The 22,165-nt window shown below is 25.2% G+C and overlaps 1 protein-coding gene across 5 annotated transcripts in view; it reads left to right on the top strand.

Annotated features, from left to right (window-relative positions):
- LOC129985310 (ubiquitin carboxyl-terminal hydrolase 34-like) overlaps positions 1-22,165 on the top strand; it is a 68,597-nt gene that overhangs the window by 35,195 nt on the left and 11,237 nt on the right. For 3 of the 5 annotated variants that reach the window (XM_056095293.1, XM_056095291.1, XM_056095292.1), the window contains exons 33-67: positions 95-202; positions 1,918-2,094; positions 2,226-2,409; positions 3,320-3,483; positions 4,051-4,116; positions 4,212-4,358; positions 4,605-4,661; positions 5,527-5,604; positions 5,700-5,794; positions 6,680-6,846; positions 7,026-7,170; positions 7,698-7,776; positions 7,863-7,916; positions 8,283-8,426; positions 8,698-8,762; positions 8,852-8,975; positions 9,389-9,454; positions 9,589-9,669; positions 10,544-10,626; positions 11,327-11,408; positions 12,322-12,483; positions 12,570-12,755; positions 13,579-13,683; positions 13,792-13,857; positions 13,966-14,070; positions 14,718-14,865; positions 15,610-15,707; positions 15,993-16,025; positions 16,427-16,475; positions 17,100-17,185; positions 17,963-18,046; positions 18,198-18,304; positions 19,240-19,417; positions 20,247-20,483; positions 21,846-22,080. In XM_056095293.1, coding sequence (XP_055951268.1) covers positions 95-202; positions 1,918-2,094; positions 2,226-2,409; positions 3,320-3,483; positions 4,051-4,116; positions 4,212-4,358; positions 4,605-4,661; positions 5,527-5,604; positions 5,700-5,794; positions 6,680-6,846; positions 7,026-7,170; positions 7,698-7,776; positions 7,863-7,916; positions 8,283-8,426; positions 8,698-8,762; positions 8,852-8,975; positions 9,389-9,454; positions 9,589-9,669; positions 10,544-10,626; positions 11,327-11,408; positions 12,322-12,483; positions 12,570-12,755; positions 13,579-13,683; positions 13,792-13,857; positions 13,966-14,070; positions 14,718-14,865; positions 15,610-15,707; positions 15,993-16,025; positions 16,427-16,475; positions 17,100-17,185; positions 17,963-18,046; positions 18,198-18,304; positions 19,240-19,417; positions 20,247-20,483; positions 21,846-22,080 — 4,045 coding nt within the window. The remainder of the gene's footprint in view (positions 1-94; positions 203-1,917; positions 2,095-2,225; positions 2,410-3,319; positions 3,484-4,050; positions 4,117-4,211; positions 4,359-4,604; positions 4,662-5,526; positions 5,605-5,699; positions 5,795-6,679; positions 6,847-7,025; positions 7,171-7,697; positions 7,777-7,862; positions 7,917-8,282; positions 8,427-8,697; positions 8,763-8,851; positions 8,976-9,388; positions 9,455-9,588; positions 9,670-10,543; positions 10,627-11,326; positions 11,409-12,321; positions 12,484-12,569; positions 12,756-13,578; positions 13,684-13,791; positions 13,858-13,965; positions 14,071-14,717; positions 14,866-15,609; positions 15,708-15,992; positions 16,026-16,426; positions 16,476-17,099; positions 17,186-17,962; positions 18,047-18,197; positions 18,305-19,239; positions 19,418-20,246; positions 20,484-21,845; positions 22,081-22,165) is intronic. The other 2 variants (XM_056095295.1, XM_056095294.1) reach the window with 1 other exon arrangement.

Here is a 22,165-nt window from a genome sequence, read left to right as displayed (position 1 = left end):
AGTAAACATCTTTTTTTTTTTTTGTAAAACAGAATTTTCTTGAATATTTTTTTTATTTATGTAATTAATGTATTGTTGCATAAATTTATTTCAGGAAGAAGATAAAGAACCTTATGGTCCTGGTTGTAAAGATTATTTTTGGTTAGTTTGCAGACTTGTTGATAGCCTTGATGAAAATGCTCTACAAGAAAACATTAATGATGTAAGTATGATATGATGATAATATTATATGTTGTAGCAAATTTGCCCTTAATTGCTTTTTAATCATTTAATCTAGAATTATCTAAAAGAAATGAGAAGTTTATTTATTGGATTTTGATATATTTAATGATGAATATTTCGGATAAAGCCACAAAGTACATTCCAAGTTGATGATAATTGATATCTTTTTTTTAGTGCTGTAGAATTTCTGATTTTTCTTTGTTAAATGCAAGCAAGGTTTTGTATTTTGAAAGGAGATTGGCTTAGGAGTGGTTGTTGTTATTAATCACTATTATAACTCGTGTTGAAAAAATCAGTATAACATGAAATTTTAAAGGGTGCCGTATCAGAAACTAATATATTATAGAGTGCTGAAAACTGTTGGTTAGGAGAAGGTTACTAACAGAAATAAATTTCTTTCTGATACTGTTATTAAAACAATAGTTATAAAGAAGAAAAGTACTAAAAACTGAGATTTGCAAATTTTCTTACTAAATTAGTGTTCAGTTGGGGAAGCTTTAATCTAACCTATGATTGTAATGTGATTCTTTGTAGATTCTTCTATATTATTCTAAAAGTAAATTATCTATTTTTTAAAAATTTCCATTCATTATTAGGTTGTTTTGGCTTATGATGCTTTCCTTTGAAAATTTATTTATGTTTCCACATGGTTTAAGAACTGAATATACTGAAGGTATTCCAACACTGAACTGATACTTTAAAGTTTTTTTAACCAAACTTGCATGGAGTTTATTCCTGCTGAAATATAAATTCCTTTATACATCGGAAATAATTATTTGTGGAAGGCTCTTGTTTGTATATTTGTGCGATTCTTTGAGCAATTTTTATATTCCTATTAATTGTGCACATTATGTTAATGGCATTTAATATATGCAATCCTAATTTATAACAGTAATTGTTTCATTGCAGAGATAAAAGTTAAAAGCAATTTTACTCTTTTTTTTTTCCCCTCTAATTTTATTATCAGTATTTTAGGTGATTCTGTTGTGCTTTTGGTTTTTCCAATTATTATGGTATGATTATTCTATTGTAATTCTGGGCTTTAACATATAACTGCCATGACAAATTTGAATTTCCAGTCTCGGAAACCAATTTCATATAATGATATAATTCTGCAAGATAACTCAAGGATGGCAATCAGGGTGCTTACCTGATGTGATGTTTCCCACCTTTATTTGCTGGGGGTGGGGGTGCAAGTTGTATTGGAAATTAAGTTTTACATTCATACAAATTGTTTCCTTTTGTGTGCATTGCATGCTCAGTTTCACAGCATATGCTTTCCTTCTCTTTTGATGTCTGGCATAAATTTGTACTTGGGGTATGTGTTTTGTCTTTCTTTTTTGGTGAGCTGGCTTGTTACACTTCTGCAAATTGGAAGTTCTTTATAGTTAAAGCCTAAGTAAGGATGCACAGTTTTTCATTTTCTTTTAGCTTTAATTGGAAATAATAAAGAATCAAACACTGTCCTTTACTAAAGAATCAAAATGAGCTCTAATATTCATCAATACTATTTTCCATTGTATTTCATAAAGTTATAAATTCTTATCTGATAGAATATCTAAATAGATAATGCTTTTATTTAATGCTTATGATCATGCAAAAATCCTCTTTCCTTGTTTTATTTAAATAGTTGAAGGAATCGGCATTGTATGTTCATGTTATTTATTTATTTATTTATTTTCTTTTACTTTTCAGAAATCTGCACTAGATTTAGAAGGCTTAGCAAGGTACCTTGCAGAATCCATTACAGATCGTGATTATCGGGAAACGAGACACAATACTATTGAAGATGATGGGTTAAGAGGTTTAATTAATTTGATGACAGTTGTCATGAAGCATAATCCATCTTTCAAATGCTCTTCTGAAGGAAAAGTAAGTTGAAAATAATTATTGTTTTTTAAACCTTAATCAATTTTATCATGTTATCTCTTACAATTTCTGTTCACATGTTTAATTTTTATATTAGCTTTGAGATAAATAATAACTTATTTTTTGTCTTAAAGGATTTGGTTCTTCACATCTTCGATGCTTTGTTTGCTCTTCCGAATCCGAAGCAAAGACATTTACCAAAATGTAAATCTCCTTCTGTCCGTTCTGCAGCTTATGATTTATTAGTTGAAATGCTTAAAGGATCATTCGAAAATTATCAAGTTCTTCATGAAAAGCTTCTTTTACAACATACGCCAGGTTTGTTTATGATTTTACGTTCTCTCAGTTTTTGAGAATCACAATTTTTTCCCATTATATTTTATTAAAAACGAAATGTTTAATAAAATGTAATGTTTAATAAATGTAAGCATTTATTTAATTAAATATTTGCAAATATCTTGTAATTTGTTTTCAATTTTTTATGCATGAAAGAGTTTTAAAAAATTGTTGTGAAATCTGTTACTGTAGTATAATACTTGATTTTAAATCAAAAAGTGAATTTAATGTTTCTATAAGCACATTATTATTATTATTATTATTATTATGTAAATAATCTGCTTATAGGAAATATATTATTTCACTATAAAAAATGAACAATATCAATTTTAAATCCAAACAAATCCAATGAATTTCTTTTTTCTATGTTAGAAAATAAATTGTTAAAACTTTTACAATTTATTAAAATTTAAAAAATATTTTGCCATTTTTTGGAAAATATTTCAAAGGATTTTTTTTAAGTGCATTCATTTTTATTGGCATCCTTGGGTTTATTTTTTTATTCTTAAATAGAATTTTAAAATAGTTGGGTTTTTTTCTATGGTTAATGGTTTAAAATTGTACTTATGTTTCATTACTTTAATTATAATTAGACAAATTATTAAAAATCAACTTATATTGATATATTTTAAAACATTTTTAACTATTATTATAATGAAATAGCTGTCAAAAAAGAAAGCAAAAGGATTTTAATAATTGTCTGTAGCAAATAGACAATTTTTCTCATTTATAAATTCTTTTCATTTCTCATTTTTTAAAAAAATATAATAAGGAACTGAAGATTTAATATGTAATAAGCAGCATTGATTAGTAAATTACTAATCATTTCTATAAATTAATTAAGCTGAAAATAGACCAAAATGAAAATTATTATTTAAAAAACTTTTTGCAGATTCTCACAATCCTTATCCTTGGGACTATTGGCCACATGAAGATGGTCGAGCTGAATGTGGTTATGTAGGTTTAACAAATTTAGGTGCTACTTGCTACCTGGCATCTTGCATTCAACATTTATATATGCTTCCTCAGGCAAGAGCTACTATTTTGTCTGCAAAGGTAAATTTTTTTGTTATATTTATTATTAGCATTTCCTGATAATTATCATTTTTTTATTTTCTTTCTTTATAACCAGAATAATTTTTAATTTCTTCTTTGTTATTTATTTTTAAATATATTACAGATTGCCTGATTATACAATATATGATACATTAAAATAACATAACATAAATGACCATAAACTTATTTTTCTTGTCCTTTGCTTTGAATTTCTTTTCATTTTATATCTATACTAATATAGAATTTTATTTTGTAATAAAATCTTCTATTTACTATTCTTATCATCTTGGACTTTTTATTTGTTTATTTTATATTTTAAAATCAAGTAATTTTCAGTCAGTAACTTTTTGACTTTTAAGCTTTACTATATATGATAAATGTGTAGAAATTGCCTGTTTCATCCTATTTTAAGTTATTTCACCATTGAACAAATTCCTAAAAAATATATTTTTAGAAGATATTAATTGGTATGAAAGGATTGCTTATGTAATAATGCTATTACAAATCTTATCAATATATGTATGGTAATGGGCTTTTATAAATTATTTTTTAAAATTTGTCTTGCAGATTGGTGAAAATGGCAAACATGAAAGTACTTTAAAGGAACTCCAGCGGATGTTTGCTTATTTATTGGTAATTATCAGATTGCATTGATTTTCTACATTAAATTTTGTTTGCAAGTAGTGCATATCATGAAATTAATATTAAAAGATATTCTGTTATTTTAGGAAAGTGAAAGAAAAGCATACAATCCTCGTGGTTTCTGTAAAGTTTATACTATGGATCATCAATTATTGAATACAGGAGAACAAAAAGATATGGCTGAATTTTTCACTAATCTTATCAGTAAATTAGAGGAGATGTCCCCCGAATTAGTATGTATTATCGTGTTTTATTATTCTTTACATGTTTAGTATGTATCATGCACATTAAATCTGATATACATTTGCTTTATTTTTGTTGTTGCATATTCAAAAGTTGAAAAGGGAATATTATTTGTAGATTATGAATTATCTGGAATAAGCTCTTTAATCTCATTTAAAATGCTCCTATTATATTAAATTTTAGCTATTTAAAATTTTTTGCATTTTTAATTCTGAGTTTCTTTCTTATTTATATAGAAAGAAATGGTGAAAACATTATTTTGTGGTGTTGTATCAAACAATGTAGTGTCATTAGTAAGTATTGCTTGTTTTTTCTTTTATATGAAATTCCCATCTTTTTTCATTTTTTAATGCAAATGTATTTTTTATAACTTTATTTAAATTCACAGCAATAATTTTAAAAAAAAGTATGCAATTTAGTATTTTTAATATACTTAACTGCTTATATTTCTGAAAAACTTAATAATTAAGTTATTTGTTGATTTGTTATGTGATTTATCTTTTTAAAAATTATTTTCTTTTAAAAGTTAAAATATATAATATAGCATTATAATTTAGCAGATTTTTCATGTCTAAGTTTACATGAATGTTTGTAAATTTATTTTTAATTCTGGCATAATGAATGTTTCAAATGTTTTATTATAAAAGCCTTTTAGATAATTTGATAGGCAAAAATTACTTTTAATTATATTACAGCAGGTTACAAGGGATTTAATAATCATTGCATTTTCTGAACACTCAATTTTTAAATAAGATTTTCTCCTAAATACTAATTAAAAAAATTAACAAAAATCGTTAGAAACATTTGTATGCATTTAAAAAAGACATTGAAATCAGTGTGTATAATTCAGCTATTTTTTTTATATCGCTATCTCTTATAGTTGGATGACAGTTTTTATACAATAAAACTTGATTTCCATCTTAAATTTTTGTTATAGTTTCACTTTTCACATATGTTTGCATTATCTCTGTGTTTACACTTATGATTTGATTTTTTAAAAAAAATTTGCTTTTGAAGCTTGATGCATTCTTCTACTTATAACTTAATATGTGTTATTTAACTTCTTTTATAAATGATCAAGTAATTTGTAATATTAATTGGCTTTTCATTAACTAAATTGTGAAGTTTTACCTGCATTCAATTAAGAAATCTTTTCAGGACTGTCCCCACATAAGTCGAACATTAGAAGAGTTTTACACTTTACGTTGTCAAGTGGCTGATATGAGAAATTTATTTGTAAGTTATTTTTCTTTACTTTCAACAAATTAAAAAAAGTTATGTTAATAATAGGAATTTTCATTGATTGACTAATTCTTTTCTTTATTATTTAGGATTCTATTGATGAAATAACTGTTAAGGATACACTTGAAGGTGATAACATGTACACATGCTCACAGTGTGGGAAAAAAGTTAGAGCTGAAAAAAGGTAATATTTTTAAAAAAAATCATTTTAATAAAATAATAAATTGAATTTAAATAAAATTTAGTGATGAGTAAAGATATTTTTTAATTGTAATAAATTTTGTTTTAGCTCAACTATGATCATGTTAATTTGATTCAGAAGTTTGGGAATATTACATAACTATCTTTTTATTTCAATAATAATTTATAATTTTTTATTCAGTAATCAGTAGTACAACTTCAAAAAATAGCATTCTTCATTAAAAAGTTAGCTTAATGTATTTTCTTTATTTACAGAATATGGGGGAAACAATATATAATACATTTATAATAAATAATATATAATAAATTTTTTCATGCTAGTTTGTTAGGCTAGATGCATTAAACTATTTACTATTGTTGTAGTCCAGGTATTATATTAACATTATTATTATTGTATTCTCTAGATTTTCTTAAATTAATGAAATTTATTATTTTCCTTCTTATAGTAATATGCACAAATTTATTTATTTTTTAGTTTTACTAAGCATTTTTAAGATAAATTCAGTTTTAATTGCCACTTCCTTTGCATTTTGATGATGGCAAATCAAAGACTAGCTACTTTGTTATACCAATAAATCATATAGGAGTAGTACTCTTAAAATTTTGAAATATTTTTATTGATACTTTCAAATTGTTTTTTTTAATGTAATACTTTTTTTATTTGTAAGTTTTTCTTTTAATAGATTAATAGTCCTTGCATAAAAATACTGTCGAGAATTTGAAAGTCTACTGATGTTTGAAATTTATGAATATATTTCTTAGTATTAGATATTAAGTTTATTCAATGTTTTAATAAGCCTATATTTGAAATAATGAAAAGTAGATAGTTTGTACTGTGTTTCTAATTTCTTTTTCATTTTTTTTCCAGGGCATGTTTAAAAAAGTTACCGAAGATTTTATGTTTTAATATGATGCGTTATACATTCAGTTTTGTCACAAACACAAAAGAAAAGGTTAATACACATTTCTCATTCCCATTTCAACTTGACATGTCAAATTATATGGAAAAGAATCTTATTCCACAACAACACATTGGTAAGTTATGAATTAAATATATATTTTTTATGTTTCAAAGTTTATGTTGCACCTTATTATCCCAATGCAAACACAACTTGTGCTTTTTCCCCCAATTATTTAAATGGATTATATAAATATCATACATAAATGTTTATGCTAATATTTACATTGATTATTTGTTTTCTTTCCCATTGTAGACAAAGAAGAAAATAGTGGTACTGAATCTGATGATGAATGTTATGAATATGAGCTTATTGGTGTTACTGTTCATACTGGAAATGCTGAAGGGGGGCATTACTATAGTTTTATTCGGGAGCGAAATCAACCTGGGAAAGACAAATGGTGATTTGTTTTTCTATATATATTTATCCTATTATTATTTATTTAAGATCTTTATTTATAATATTTGATTTCAAATTCTATTTAAATTGCTGCTATAAATAATTAATGAATAATTTTTATTTAAATTGACTAAAAATGTTGTGTATTTCTTTGAAATCTCATAAGCATTTTTTAATTTTGTGCATAACTTTAAAATTTGTTTAGCATTTTAGAATGATTTTAGCTGGTTATTTTTGTGATATAGCATTAGAATCAGCAGTAGGAGAGGGGAGATAAATGATATTATACTTGTCTGAAGGGTAATTTTTGTCTTTGAAAACTTTTCCTTTATCTAAAATGGATAATAATTCAGAATTTGTATTATTGTAATCAATGATTACAATAAAATGGATTTTAAGAAATTTTGGCTTTTAGTCATTTTTTGAAAGATTTCTTTAGATATTTCTTTCGATATTAATTTCTTGAGTTGCATTTTTATGTTTTTTTAGAGTTTAAGTAATATAATGTATTTTTCCTCCAATTTTCAGGTATTTATTTAATGATTCTGAAGTGAAATTATTTGATCCAACACATATTGCTGGAGAATGTTTTGGAGGAGAAATGACAGTAATAAATAATTTATTATTATTTTAATTTTTTAAGTTATTAGTTGCTATGAATGGATCTCTTATATTTTCGTTTGTTTGTTTTAGAGTAAAACTTATGATTCTGTCACTGATAAGTTTATGGATTTTTCATTTGAGAAGGTAGGTTTTTAACTTGACTAGCATTGATGTTTTAGTGTATATTTATGCTTTTATATGCTACTTAAAATGCATCTTTTTTTTTAAATATTGAACCCATTATTTGTAAATACTAATTCATTCTCTCAAAATTAACCTGATTAAAACAGTACAATAATAATGTCTGTATTAGATTTTTTTTTAAATTTTAGATATGTATACTATATTTCATTAAGAATTTGTTTCTATTTACTTGTGTAGAATTCTACACATTTTGTACACATATCCATTCTTGTTTATTTGTGACATTTGTTGTAATATTGCTTCACTTTATTCCTTGTGAATTTCTTATTTCATTTTCTAAAAAATGTGTTGTTCTGTTTAAATTAGACAAATAGTGCCTACATGCTTTTTTATGAAAGAATGAGTCCCAAGGATTCCAATGTCGAACAATCTGCAAGTATAAAAGAAAATTCATTAGTAAACAGTGAAGACCATTCTCCTCAAATTGAGCTTTCTCCTGAATTAGCGGAGGTAATATTAAAAGTATTTCATTTTATTTATCCAATGTAAAAAAACAACCTTATTTTGAAATTACAAAATTTGTTTATTTCTTACTTATATTAAATATCTAAATATAAAGGGTGATTTCAGTTAAACTTTATAAATTATAATTCAAAACTTCTTTAAAAAATTGAAGAATTAATTTTCAGTTTTGGAGATTCTATTTTGTGTACAAATTATATTATGCATATACATTTTCTTTAATTTTGTTTTAATTAATTTATTGTTTGTTTGTTAATAGTGGATTTGGCAAGATAACATGCAATTCCTCCAGGATAAGAGTTTGTTTGAACATACTTATTTTGAGTAAGCGGTTTTCTCTTTATCTTTTAGAATTACCTAGCTACTTTTCTTACTAACATTATTAATAATGTATTCTTTCTTTTTTTAACTAGCTTCATGTGGCAAATTTGTAGTTATATACCTCAAACTTTATCTGGACACAATGATATTATACTATTATCAGCAAAACTTGGTACTTCATTTGTTTTGGAAACATTAATTCATGCTAAAGAAAAGGTATGTTTTATTATTTATTTGATTCTAAATTTTTTTTTGCAGAATATTTGTTGATGCTTGATAGAACTAGAATATAAAATGATCTTCAGTAACTTAAGTTCATTTAATAGAGAAAAATTCAATTAAATTGTAGCATTAAAAAAACTCGGTTTTTATTTTTAAAAATGCATACATTTATGTTTTTTAATATAAAAAGCCTGTTTTACTTTTATTTATATTTTCTAGAACAATGTTGAACACATTAATTTTCATAATGAATTTGCATTTTTCAGTTAGTTATAGTATGAATTGAAAATACAATTTATATATATATATTGTATACAATAAAAAAATTCATTTATTTTTGCTTTAAGAATTTTATACTGAAGGCTATGAAGCCCATTTTTAATGATTTTTATTTTTCTCCAATATAGCCAACTATTGCTCAGTGGATCGAACTGTTAACAAAACAGTTTAATGCTAGTCAACCAGCATGTGAAGTAAGCGTTTGTTTTATTTCTATTTTATTTTCCAGAATTTACATTTTTCTTCTATATGTGTAATTATATATAATAAATGGAATTGAGCATTGATCTAGAAAATTCTAAATGTTTTCCTTTTTTCTTTCTTTTAGTGGTTTTTAGATCACATGGCTGAAAATAATTGGTGGCCTGTGCAAATATTAATAAAATGTCCAAATCAAATTGTTCGACAAGTGAGTAAATTATTACAATATTTATGTAAGCTACTGAAAAATATTTTAGACTATGAAAGAAATATTTGTCATTTATTGTTATTTATTTTATTTTAAGATTTTCTGAATTAATGTATTGGAATTATATTTATCATATTTTCACATTAGTTAAAAGTTTTTCTTATAAAAACATTTTAATTTTTACATTGTGAAACATTAGAAGGTATTTTCATATTGTGATTTCTAGCAACAAAAATAGTTTTAGCAGAAACGGTTCTGGAAAATGATTATTCCTAAAATATAACAACAACAACAAAAAAAAAAGGTATTGCATATAACAAGCCAGAATAATTTTTAATCAGTATAAAATTAGTATTGACAGCAGTAATAAATGGTAGAGTCAATTCTTTTCTGTCATATGAAGTTCCACAATAACTATTTGATTTGTTTCTTTCCATGAATATTTATATATATGAAGTTCATAAGTAGCTTGTTTATTTTCTGTTTCTTACTGTTAAACTAACAAAGTAAGGCTGATAACAAAGTTATTTTTAAAAAATTGACAATTGTTGTCGAAGTAGTGTCAATTTTTGACAGTGACTTTCTCCTAATAATAAAAGTAGTTAAGATGTTCACACGATGCTTCAATCTTCAAGAGTTGTATCTTTGCTGTGATACTTCTGATTGGTGAAATATTGATTTGAGATAATTAATTTTCAAAGTAGTTTAATGGTAGTGTGTTGATACATTTTTATATTAAGAATTCATAATTTTTCATATGTTCATAATTTTCTTCTTCAGAATATTTGTATAATTTTCTAGTTAGATTTATTTTTTCTTTTAACTTCAGAAATACTTTGCTTGAAATTAATTTCATTTTATTTTCTTTTTACAGCTCTTCCAGAGATTATGTATTCATGTGATAACTCAACTAAAGCCTCTTCATTCTGCAATGTATCTTCAACCGTTTTCTGATAGGTATGGGGGAAAAAACTTTTTTTTTATTCTTCATTTATTTTTATATAATTTAGTAATGGCATTATATAGTGAAGTATGTTTTAAAATTTAAACTTTAAAAAGTTAAACCTATTACACAGAAACAAAAAATTATTTTCATTAAAAAAACCCCTAAAATTACTTTTTTTTTCACGTTAAACTTAAATGACACTGGTACTCTAACATCTGAATTCTGCAGGCCTTTGACTTCCTTGATGTCTAATTTCTGTAGAAATAATTATCTAATATTAATCTCTTATACACATAAAAATCACTCACTTAAAAGAACTTTTGGCTCAGCTATATTTCAGGAAAATTATCTTCTTGGGCACATAAAGAGGTTGAATGCATTCCCACATTTTCTCTTCTCATGCTATCAGCATTGGCTAAAAACAATTCCTCAGATTCATGGACATGAATGTTTACAAGAAAGTTTAAAATCGTTTCAAAAACATGAAATTTTGCTTCAATGAAGAAAAGGAATAAATAATTTATGAGACAGTTCTCCCATCTTTTAAAAGTCAATGTCACATTATATACATTTTAACTTTTCTTTTCAGCATGTTATTTTGACAGAAAATGCATTAATGATTTATACTTTGTTTTGTGTTTGCTAAAATGTTGAACTTTTTTAAATCATATTGTGTTCTTTGTTTTCAAATATTTATTTTTCCTGTTTTAGTGATGATTCATCTGATGGTGATATGTCTCAAATAGGCCAGTATTCCTGTGTGACAAGGTTCATTAGGAAACTTCTTACTCTTGTAATTACATTTCATTTTTTTATAATTTTAATCTGAAAAATTATCAACATGAATATGACTACAATATTAATGTAAATGGCAAACTTCAAAGCTATTGTTCATAAAGCTTAATGTGTGTTTTAAAGATAAATTAACATTTTTACTTAATATTTTAACATCTTCAGAACTATGGTTATATTTAATGTTTTTGAATTTCAATTTTTTGAACTGAGTATTCATATTTTAAAATATATTGAAAAATTGCTTTCTTTGATTTTATACCTAGCTCTTCTCTTTCTGTATGATTGTAGATTGTTTAATTAAAAATTCATTTTAGAATTAAACAAGCATTGGTTGTTCATTGGTTTGTCTGTGGTTTATAAGTGCTAGAGCTTATACACTGTTCATTTTTTTAAACATTAGAATAAAGGCATTTTTCTATGTTATGGTAGGGCTTAAACTTTTACTTCTCGATCCCCCCCCCCCTTATTTGGAAGGGGGAAGCTGCTGCATCCTCATTTCTATCTGAAATTTAATTACAATACTTAGCTAGAAAATAAATAGGGAAGTGAAAAATTAGTTTTAGAACTAAGAAAAATTAAATTAAAATAGTAATTGAGAATATTTCAATGCAATTTTTAGAACCCTTTTTTAATCATTAAAAAAAATGGTAAATTCGGTTTTAATAAAGGTCTTATTAAAAATTTTACAATCTTGGTAGTTTTTTGTGTGACACTTCAGTTTCAGAAATCTTATTCTAGAATATATTAAAATATTCATGGAATATTTTTTATTTGGGTTTTAAAATATGAGCTCCTTTTCAAAATTGTAAAAAATATTTAAATTATAAATGAAAATATTTTGTTTTCCTATGAATGAAATTCTTAATATAAGTTATGCTGATTTATATTTTGAATTGTTGATTTCTTTACAGATTGAACATGGTGCTAAACAACATCTGAAACATTTAACTGAATACTTTGCTTTTTTATTGGAATTTGCTAAAATGGGAGAAGAGGAGTGCCAATTCTTACTTTCTATTGAAGCTATTTCAACCATTGTAAATTTCTACCTGGGGCAAAAGGCCTCTGATTATGTAAGACAATTTTTATTTTATTAGAGCTAATTGATATATTTGAAAATGCATTCATATTTCTTTAAAAATTCAAAATATTCTTATAGGTTGAAGTCTTGTCTGATGAGGAAGAGGATGAAGATGATGAAGTTGTTTCTGCTGTAGATGATAAATACAAGCCTGCTTCTCTTGAAAAAATGATTTCTCTCATAGCATTGTTGGTTGAAAAGTCAAGAGATGAAGAAAGACTGCAATTATCTCATAATGACTACAATGCTGTTGCAGGGGGGAAAGTATGTTTGTTTATATGCCACTTATTCTTTCTCTCTTATAATTTAAAATCTTGTATATAATTTAATTTTGTTACTTTTTTAATAAAATGAATTTGTACTATTATAAAGTAATGCATAAGGCGCTCTTTATTGCTAAGGCTATCTAGTTTGACTTATATCAAGAATTTGGTTCATAAATAATTCGTTTCTAAAACTTAAATATTTTTATTAAATGTACTGGAAAAGGTTCAGTTTAAAGTAATCAAACCCACTTCAAGTTGTATGCAGGCCCCCCCCCCCCCTTCTTAAGGATAGTATAAATATTATGCTGTCTGTCTGTATAAAAGAATGGTATACTTTTATTTCAGTATCTTATCCTCCATTTATGAATTTCGTCTGCAAGATAATATATATTGCATTGATTGCTATTGAGGATAAGAATAAATTCATTTGTGTATGGTTGGCATCAACTACAGATCTTTGAATAAAGAGAGAACACACTTTTCTTTTCTAAAATCAATGCTTTGGAAAATAAACTGGATTTTTTCTTTCTACCTATAACCTAAAGGACAAATAGTAAATAGTAATCATAAATAACTGTTATAAAAATACATGGAAATTTCTCATTTGATTATTTGAAATTTATTGTTTATTAAATAAATATATCATTTATATTTTTGTTGATGGAACTTGGAATATTATATGTGATTTTAAAAAAGAAACAATATCAGTTTTATATATTAACTTATTATAAACTGTAATTGCAACTATTAATTCTATATTAAGCATAAAGCTGATGCAGTTTTATTTGCAAGTATATTATAATATGTATTTTGTGTTTTAGGGCTTTCCGTTCCTTTATCAACAAATTCGCGATGGTATTAATTTGAGACAAACGTGCAATCTAATCTTCAGTTTATGCCGGTGGAATGATGCTCTAGCTGTGATGGTAAATTTGTTATTTTTTATAAGGCTAAAGATAAATTTAATTAAAAAAATCATTAATAGATCAGCATCATTTGATATCTTGCATTAATTTTCTTCCTTTTTTTTTCAGATTGTAAATATGATTTTCACTGCCATTACTAAACAGCATGAGGTTAGACATTTTTCTTCTGACCATGTATGTCTGCATATTATTGACATATTATTAATTTTAAGCTATATTGTTGAAAATCATAAATTTTCAAAATGTTTTTAATTAAATAAACTTATTGTTATATTTTTTTAGTTGAATGCTTCATTTTTCAAACTTCTGTCTATGCTTGTGGAATTTGTTGGTGGACCACCTGGGCTACCACCATTTACCAATTTAATTCTTCAAAGGATATGGGAGGTAATATATGTATATTGTAATATTTCTTCTTTTTTTTCTTTTGTATAATTATAAACAACCATTATTTTTTCAGTAATAGAGTTGACATTCTATTTTTAAATTATGAAAAACAATTAACTGATTTCTTAATCTTGATAGGCAATTTAAAAAGTAAATGGTTAAAATAAACAAAAACAAAACAAAAAACCCTTTTACATTAAAATAGAAGATTAATCTTTCTTTTTTGTAACTTGCATACATTTAGTGAAACTGACAAGATTGCATTTTATACCATTTTGATGTTTTGCCAATTATTAAGTGTATTAAAATTAAGTAGATTCATCACATGAGTATTAAATTGGTTATGGCTAAAAAATTCTTTGAAATTTCCATTTTCCATCAAGTATTCTGAAAAAAAATTTATTATTTATTAAAAATTTGATGTTATAAACAAGTGGTAACAAGATTTTTTTAAATTTATTGATGCCTACATGTAGGACAATCCCTCACCCCTCTCAATTTCTTTTATATTCTGTTTTTTTATCTGTAAAGTTTTATGCTTAGCATTAGTTTATGCTGCAATTTTTTCTGAATGAATTATATTTCAAATTTATTATGTGGTACGAGAAATGAGTTCTACATATTTTACCATTTTCCCCCCATCTTAGGCTGCAGATTATTGTCCTCAGCAGTGTATGGAGTGGTTGACTCTTCAAGTTCCTCGAAATAAAATAGCTCATACTTGGGTACTACAGAGTATGGATAGCTGGGTTGAAAGATTTCTAATGGCTCATAATGTTCAACGTGTCCGAAATGGTGAGTTCATTTTTGGTTGTGAAAGTTAAATTTTACCTTTTTTTAATATGTATTGATTTTTTAAAAAAAGTTTTTTTATTTTTTAGTTTTTTTTTAACTGCTTCTGCTGAAAAATTAAATCTAGTTATTATTTAAAACTATATTTTGCAACAGTATATTTCATTACTGAAATTGATTTTCCAAAAAAAGCTTTGTCATTTATAATATGTATTTCAACATTTTTTAAGAAAAGAATTCTATCTTCAAAAGAAAATGTATAAATAAACACTAGTAAGTTGAGAAATATTTCTGTGATATTTAATCTATATTTTAATTTCATTTCCAAAATAGTACACGAAATGATTTCTGTTGCAATTTATATATATAAATATAAACATTTAACTATGTTGTTAATCGGTATTATTGAATGCTTTGTTAATTTTTTTTAATCTGCTTGATTTTATTATTTTAAAATCAATTATATTTGAAACTATAATTTATTCTATGTATAGAATTATTTTTGAGTAATTTGTCTGTTAGAGCAATAGTTCTCAAGAGTTTGTTACACTTATGTAGATTAAAGGTTGATATGCTTTATTATAATTAAAAAAAATATTATCAAATGTGAAATAAAAAGTTAAGAATTTATCGTTTATTGTTAATTATGTATTATACAATCCACCATGCGATATTTGATTTTTTTTTCATCAATATAGTTTTTAAATCTAAATTAGTATCACTAAAAAAGATTTTTTTCCTCTTTAGTGGTTGCTCTTCTTTTAGTATCCTTAGTTCCTAGTAATAATTTTCGCCAAGCTTATCGTGCTGCCCGAAGTGTCCTGATGCCACATAAGGAAATTGTTGTAAGTGATCTTATTTCTCTATAAAGCTATTGTTAAACAAATTTTATGATTTTTTAATATGTAATTTGTGAAAATACTAGGCAGAGAAACTGTAGTATTACATTTCTATTTTAGTTAATTTAATTAAAAAGTAATATTTTTAATTTTTCTCTTATATTTTTGAGATGCTGTGTAACATTATTTAGCAGATGCAGTATAAACATTAATTCTTCATTTATATCAGTATTTTTCTGTAATTGTTAATCAAATGATTCATATGTCCTAAATTTCTGCTAAATATTTCAGATGAGCCCTGAAGCTACAGAAGTTATGCATAAAGTAAGTAGAAAGTATTATTGTTTAGGTATTTTTGTTACTTTTTTTTCATATTTTATTTAATTAAATGAATATTTTTATTATTCTATTATGTTATAGATAGTAGGTGTTTTGATGGTGCTATTGCTATTCTAATATTGTGGTTAATTTTATTCTTATTCTGTTATTGTTAAATATATAATTTTTTATTATTCCGGCATTTTGCACCATTTTGAAATTTGTGCAAAAAACTAGTAGTTGAATAGGGAAAGATGTCAAAACAAAAATTCCCATGTTTTTTTCTATTTCTTGAGGGATTTTTTTTTTTTTTTAAATTTGGAATATTATCACTGTATTGTTAGTGCAAACTTTATAAGGACCTTTTCCCTTTTGGTTTCATGCTTAAAATTATCTTCATTTTATAGATATATGATCTTCTGTTGCGGTTACTGAAACGTGCAAAGATGTATGTTGGTAAGTTTGTTTTATCGAATTATTATATATTTGACTTAATGCAGTTGATTAGAAATAATAAAATTGTAGTAATTTCATTATCATTCAGGATTTTTATTCATATTGTTCTATTATAATCGTATTTATCTAAAGTTATTTCATATAATTTTGCAAAATATTCCTAGCCTTTTTTTTTTTTTTGTAACATATAAATATAGATTAAAAATCTATTTTTTCAGCGATTTTATTTTTATTTTAATGCAATTAATCTATAATTCATTTTAGTTAAATTAGTCAAGTTATTTATGTAAAAAAGTACAATTAATAAGTTATTTGAAATTTGATAATTTTTTTCATAAATATCCTGTTTTGAAATATTTTATATTATTATGTGTCTTTACTATTGGTTTTAATAAATTTTATTTTATTAGAATTCAAAAATATAAGGGTGTAAATTAATTTTAATTTTTTCTTTATGGTTTTATTGCCATGTATGTACAATTTGTGTTTCTTAATTTGGATTATCATATTAATGCATGTGAATTGAAACATTTATCTAAGGTGGTCAAAATTTAAAGATTTTCTTTGCAAATTGTTTTACAACTTTTATAAAGTTAATTTTATAAACTTTAAATATATTTTCAGATCCAGCTGTTCATGGTACAACAAAGCTGACTTCATACTTTGCAGTTATGACATACTGTTTAGTTAGTAAAACGGAAAAGCTAATGGCAAGTAATAAAATATCTTTTTTTACTTTTAATTTTTATGTGATTATAATGAGAATAAAATATTACATAGCTCATTATCATATTTTAATTCTATAATTCGGTCATCTTCAAATTTTTTTTTGATGAATTCAATATTATCAAAATGTTTCTGTAGATGTAAAATCTTTTTTTATGCAGATGTAATTAAAAAAAGAAGATTTTATGCTATGCAACAATAATATTAGAATTGAGATTTTTATTATTAGATTTTTGAAATTTGAAAATATATATTCTGAAATTAAATAAAACATATTGAAAGAAAAAGCTTAATTGATTTTGTTTCAAAGTTTCACCTTTTATTTCAGTGGTGATGTAATATAGATGCAATTTTATAAGATTTGCATGATTTATTTGTAAATAAGAGATCTGTTTCATAAACTAATTTTGTAACAAGATCTTTAATATTTGACATTAATGCTATTTATCAGGGAAGAGCAAACTTATTTGATCTTTTTTTTTTTTTTTTCGTTAGTACATATTAAAACTGTTATGTGTTACATAAGCATTTTTTAATATGAGAATTTTTTTTATAACGATTTATTTTTTTATACTTTTTAATAAACAAATCTGTATGCATGTGGTGAAAGATTTATTAATTTTATTTTCAATTTTGTTTGAACTACAGAAGTACTTACATGACTATATATTTTATAAATCTATTTAAATATGTATATATTTTATGGTATACCAATTAATTTATTATACCAATTTTTGAATACATTTCTTATTTTATTATAGTTCAGTCCTTATTTTCTTGATCTTTGGAATTTATTTCAACCTAAACTATCTGAACCTGCAATACCTGTTCATATGAATAAACAAGTAAGCCTTATTATTATTATTATTTTTTAAATTTGCATTTTAAAGTACATCTTTTATGTTAGTAAAATGCTTGTACATGTTTTTTGCCATATCATTTTTTTTATATAAATCTCTTATCTGAAATAAACAAAATACTTTTCTCTCTTTTCAGTCACTGCTGCTGTTTTGGTATCATGTTTGTATTGATTGTCCAGAAAATGTAAAACTTATCATTCAGAATCCTCATGTGACTAAAAACATAGCTTTTAACTACATTCTGTAAGTATACATCCATTTTTACATTTGAAAATCCATTTTTTAATTATTTTTCTAAAAGAAATAGAGGAACAATACAAGACATGTTTATGTTGCAATTTTCTTCATCTTGATGTTATTAATATCAATTACAGAAAGATATACTTTAATTAATTTGGGAGGCTAAAGATTAAATTGCCATTTATTATAAATGCTGTTAAAAACACCAGTGGAAATATGTGAAGCCATATTTTATTCAGACTCGCAGTTTTATGCAGGTGTTGGGAGGGTATAACATTTATTAGAGAAGGAGCGTGAAAGTTTTTTTTTCTTCAAAGTGACTATACAGGTGGCTTATTCTGTTTTTCAACTTTATAAATAAACCATTCAACTTATTAAGCCCCATAAACATTCTATTAACTTTTAATAATTATTATTACACAATCTGAAAAGAGCATACATGAAAAACAAAAGGTGGTAAAATGCTATAGATTGAAAAGCAGGGCAGTAACTGTCATTACTTATGTATGTTATCTTATTTGAAGTAATTGTAAGAAATAGCTAAATATTTTTTTAGAATTTTGGTAACATGTTTGCTCAAATTAAGCTATTATCATTTTTCACATCTTGAATCTTAAAATTGCTCTCATATCAATACTTGAAAAAAAAAAAAAAAAATGAACTGTAACGCTTTGCTATCTTAGCATGGATTGAATAAGCCTCAGTATGATTTTTTAATTGTGTGAAATTTTGATACTTATGCAACTTTTAAAGAATTTATTTTTTACTCAAAAAGTTCACTTTTTTGAATAATATTGTTCATCTTATTATCATAGTCTTCAGAATATAGTTAGATTACAGTAGAAAAATATTAATAGTTTTAGAATCCCTTTATTGTTCAAGGTCCTTTTCTAAAAGTGTTATGTACATTATATATGTTTGCTTTATTATTTTTTTAGTGCTGATCATGATGAACAAGAAGTTATAGTCTTCAATCGATGTATGTTGCCAGCCTATTATGGACTTCTTCGTCTTTGTTGTCAACAGTCACGTCCTTTTACTAGGCAGCTTGCCAGCCATCAGAACATTCAGTGGGCCTTCAAAAATATTACACCATACACCACACAGTATAATGCTGTAAGTTTCATTTTCAGAATTATTTTTTAATTATTAAGAGTGGTTTGAATTTCTTGATCTTCCTGAATAAAATAGAAAAATGGGGGGAAAAAATAGAATTTCCAATACTAACTGCATTAAATTTTGTCATAATTATTCAGAGTAAGATTGCAGATTTTTGTGTGTCTGTGTTGAACAGAAGGTTAGGTGGGATTTTTTTAAAAAAATATAACATTGTATTAACTATATTATTTGACACAAAATTTATACAATTATTTGATACAAAATAAATTTTTTTGTAAAATTTACTTCAACCAAAATTGGTTTAAATTTATACATGTAATTAATAAAACCTAATTTCAAGGTCCATTAAATTTATTATTTTTAATAAAATTGATTAATTTAACTGAAAAAAAAATCTAAAATAACTTAAAATTCTGTGTTTCCTTTTATTGGTTTGTAATTGCCTTGATAGTCTTCCTAATTCCATTGAGTATCTACCATGCATATAGAGTTTGCGCAAACTTATTAAAGGTTAAAAAGCAATTTGCAGGTGTGGAGTAGAGATTTAGATATCAAATTGAGAGGAGATGTTTATAAGCTTAAGTGTCACCCTTGCTGACTTCTGCAGATTTCAGAATTATGAATTGCCTTCAAATAGTCTTGATGTAGATTTAAAATGTAACAGTAATATAATTTAGCTAAACTAATTGAACTCTAAGTTCTTATAATTGGAAAACTTGGTTTCCTGCAAATAATACAAAATTTTAAAAAATAAATTTTTCTGCAACTCAGTTTAGTGTTAAAATATTTCTTGATATTTATTGTCTATATATATATATATTTTTAGGCTATCAGTGAACTATTCAAACTGATGAAATTATTTGTTACGAAATATCCTGACTCATCAGAACAAGAGTTGAGAGAGATTCATCACTTTAAGCGAACGACACTTAGGCTATATCTTGGTGTTTTAGATGCTCGAGCATGCTGGTCAACTTTAATTAATGTTTTACGTATACTAGTTGAAACTACAGATGACAGAATATTTGTCATTTATAACAATGGATTACCTTTGCTATTTCAAGTAAGTCTTGACTAGTTTTCTAACAAATGTTTATTTTCATGTTTTATTAAATGTAATTAAAAAATATAATATGCTAAACTTTTTATGTAGGAAGGCATCTTTTTATTAGGGAAGTTTTAATTTCTTCATTCATGGCTTTAATAATCACTAATATTGTCACATAGGTACTTTAGTGTGGAACTCATTGACACACACAAGAAGTAGAGCTAAACCAATTTATTAATTGAACTCTGAACTCGTAACACAGTGAATGACAGATCTTCTGCTTTTATACTAACAGGGAAGTTCCAGAACTCTTGTCTGGTAAACTAAAGAAACGTCCAGAATCTTCTGGAACATGAAATAAAGGAAAACATAAAATTAAGGAATTAAATATTTACAGGGACTGTGAATCGCATTGTCTTTAGCGGGATTCGAACTTACGATCTGTTAATTAAGAGACCAGTGCTATGACCATTCGGCCATACAGAGTCGACTGCCTCTTTTCAATGTGGCAGTATATATTTGCTTGAAATTTTGATCTCACGTTTGTTATAATATTTATTGGAATTGAATGCTGTTTTTTGTATTAAAAACCTTATAATCTGTATAGCAGGAGGAGCAGGATCAGGATAAGACATTATTATTATTATTATTTTCAGGTTAACTCATAACTGGTAACATGAATTTCCTCATGTGTAGTCAAAATGATTCCATTGTTATTTTTCTTTTTTGTCTTTTGTAAACAGCATTGGAATTTATTTTAGAAATGCAATACATTCTGGAAATCATGTATTTATCAAAAATCTTAAAAAGGTTAAATGTTATAATATTAAATGTTGTAAAGATGTTATAAGAAAAACCTAACAATCTTTTAATGAGTATTTACTTCATTTATATATTACGGAATTACTCTAATGTTAATAACTGAGATTTTAACAAACAAAAATGAAGAATACAATATTTTAAAGTATTATTTTAAGAATATTTCTTTATTCTTTTTGCATTATTCAAATTAAAAGCAGTTTCAGAGCCATGAAGTCAATGACTCCATAAAAAACAACAAAAACTTTGGGGAAAAAAAATAATTTGGTTATACGCACATGTTTATGCTTAGACTTTTGCCAACGTACTGCTGAAAGAGCAACTTAAAAATACTGAGGAGATTATTGTATTCAAGGACAAAACACCTCATGATAATCGGAGCTAATGAACAAAGTGGAGTCATTTTGATTCCCGTCTCTTGTTGTTATGTGTTAAAAGACTGCAACATAAATTTAAAAATGTGAAGAAACCCTGCACTTTCAACTTAAAATATTAGCTATCTTTTTTTTTAATATGCTTTTTAAATGTTGCTAATAATGCTAAATTTTTTATTTTCAGGCTTTCTATACCCTTCATATGATGTACCACGAAGCTACAGCATGTCACGTGACTGCTGATATGGTGGATTTACTAGCCATTGTGCAAGATCTTTTGAAAACAGCAAGAGCTAACAGAGATTCCCTGGAACTTCACCAATGGTTGGCTTCATGGAAAGATCAACCAGATATTATGCGAAAATTATTGACATTGCTCAATTCTTTCACACCACCAGAGTTAAGGCAAATATGTATAGGTGAGTTTTGCTTTTAAATCTTTTATTATTCTCTTTTATTGGTGGATACACTAAGAGGTTCTTTTTGTCTCGCTCAGATTTATTG

Source organism: Argiope bruennichi, chromosome 9 (assembly GCF_947563725.1).
Source record: "Argiope bruennichi chromosome 9, qqArgBrue1.1, whole genome shotgun sequence".
Classification (NCBI taxonomy): domain Eukaryota; kingdom Metazoa; phylum Arthropoda; class Arachnida; order Araneae; family Araneidae; genus Argiope; species Argiope bruennichi.
Note: the sequence above shows the minus strand (reverse complement) of the source record. Positions and strands in the feature narration are given on the sequence as shown.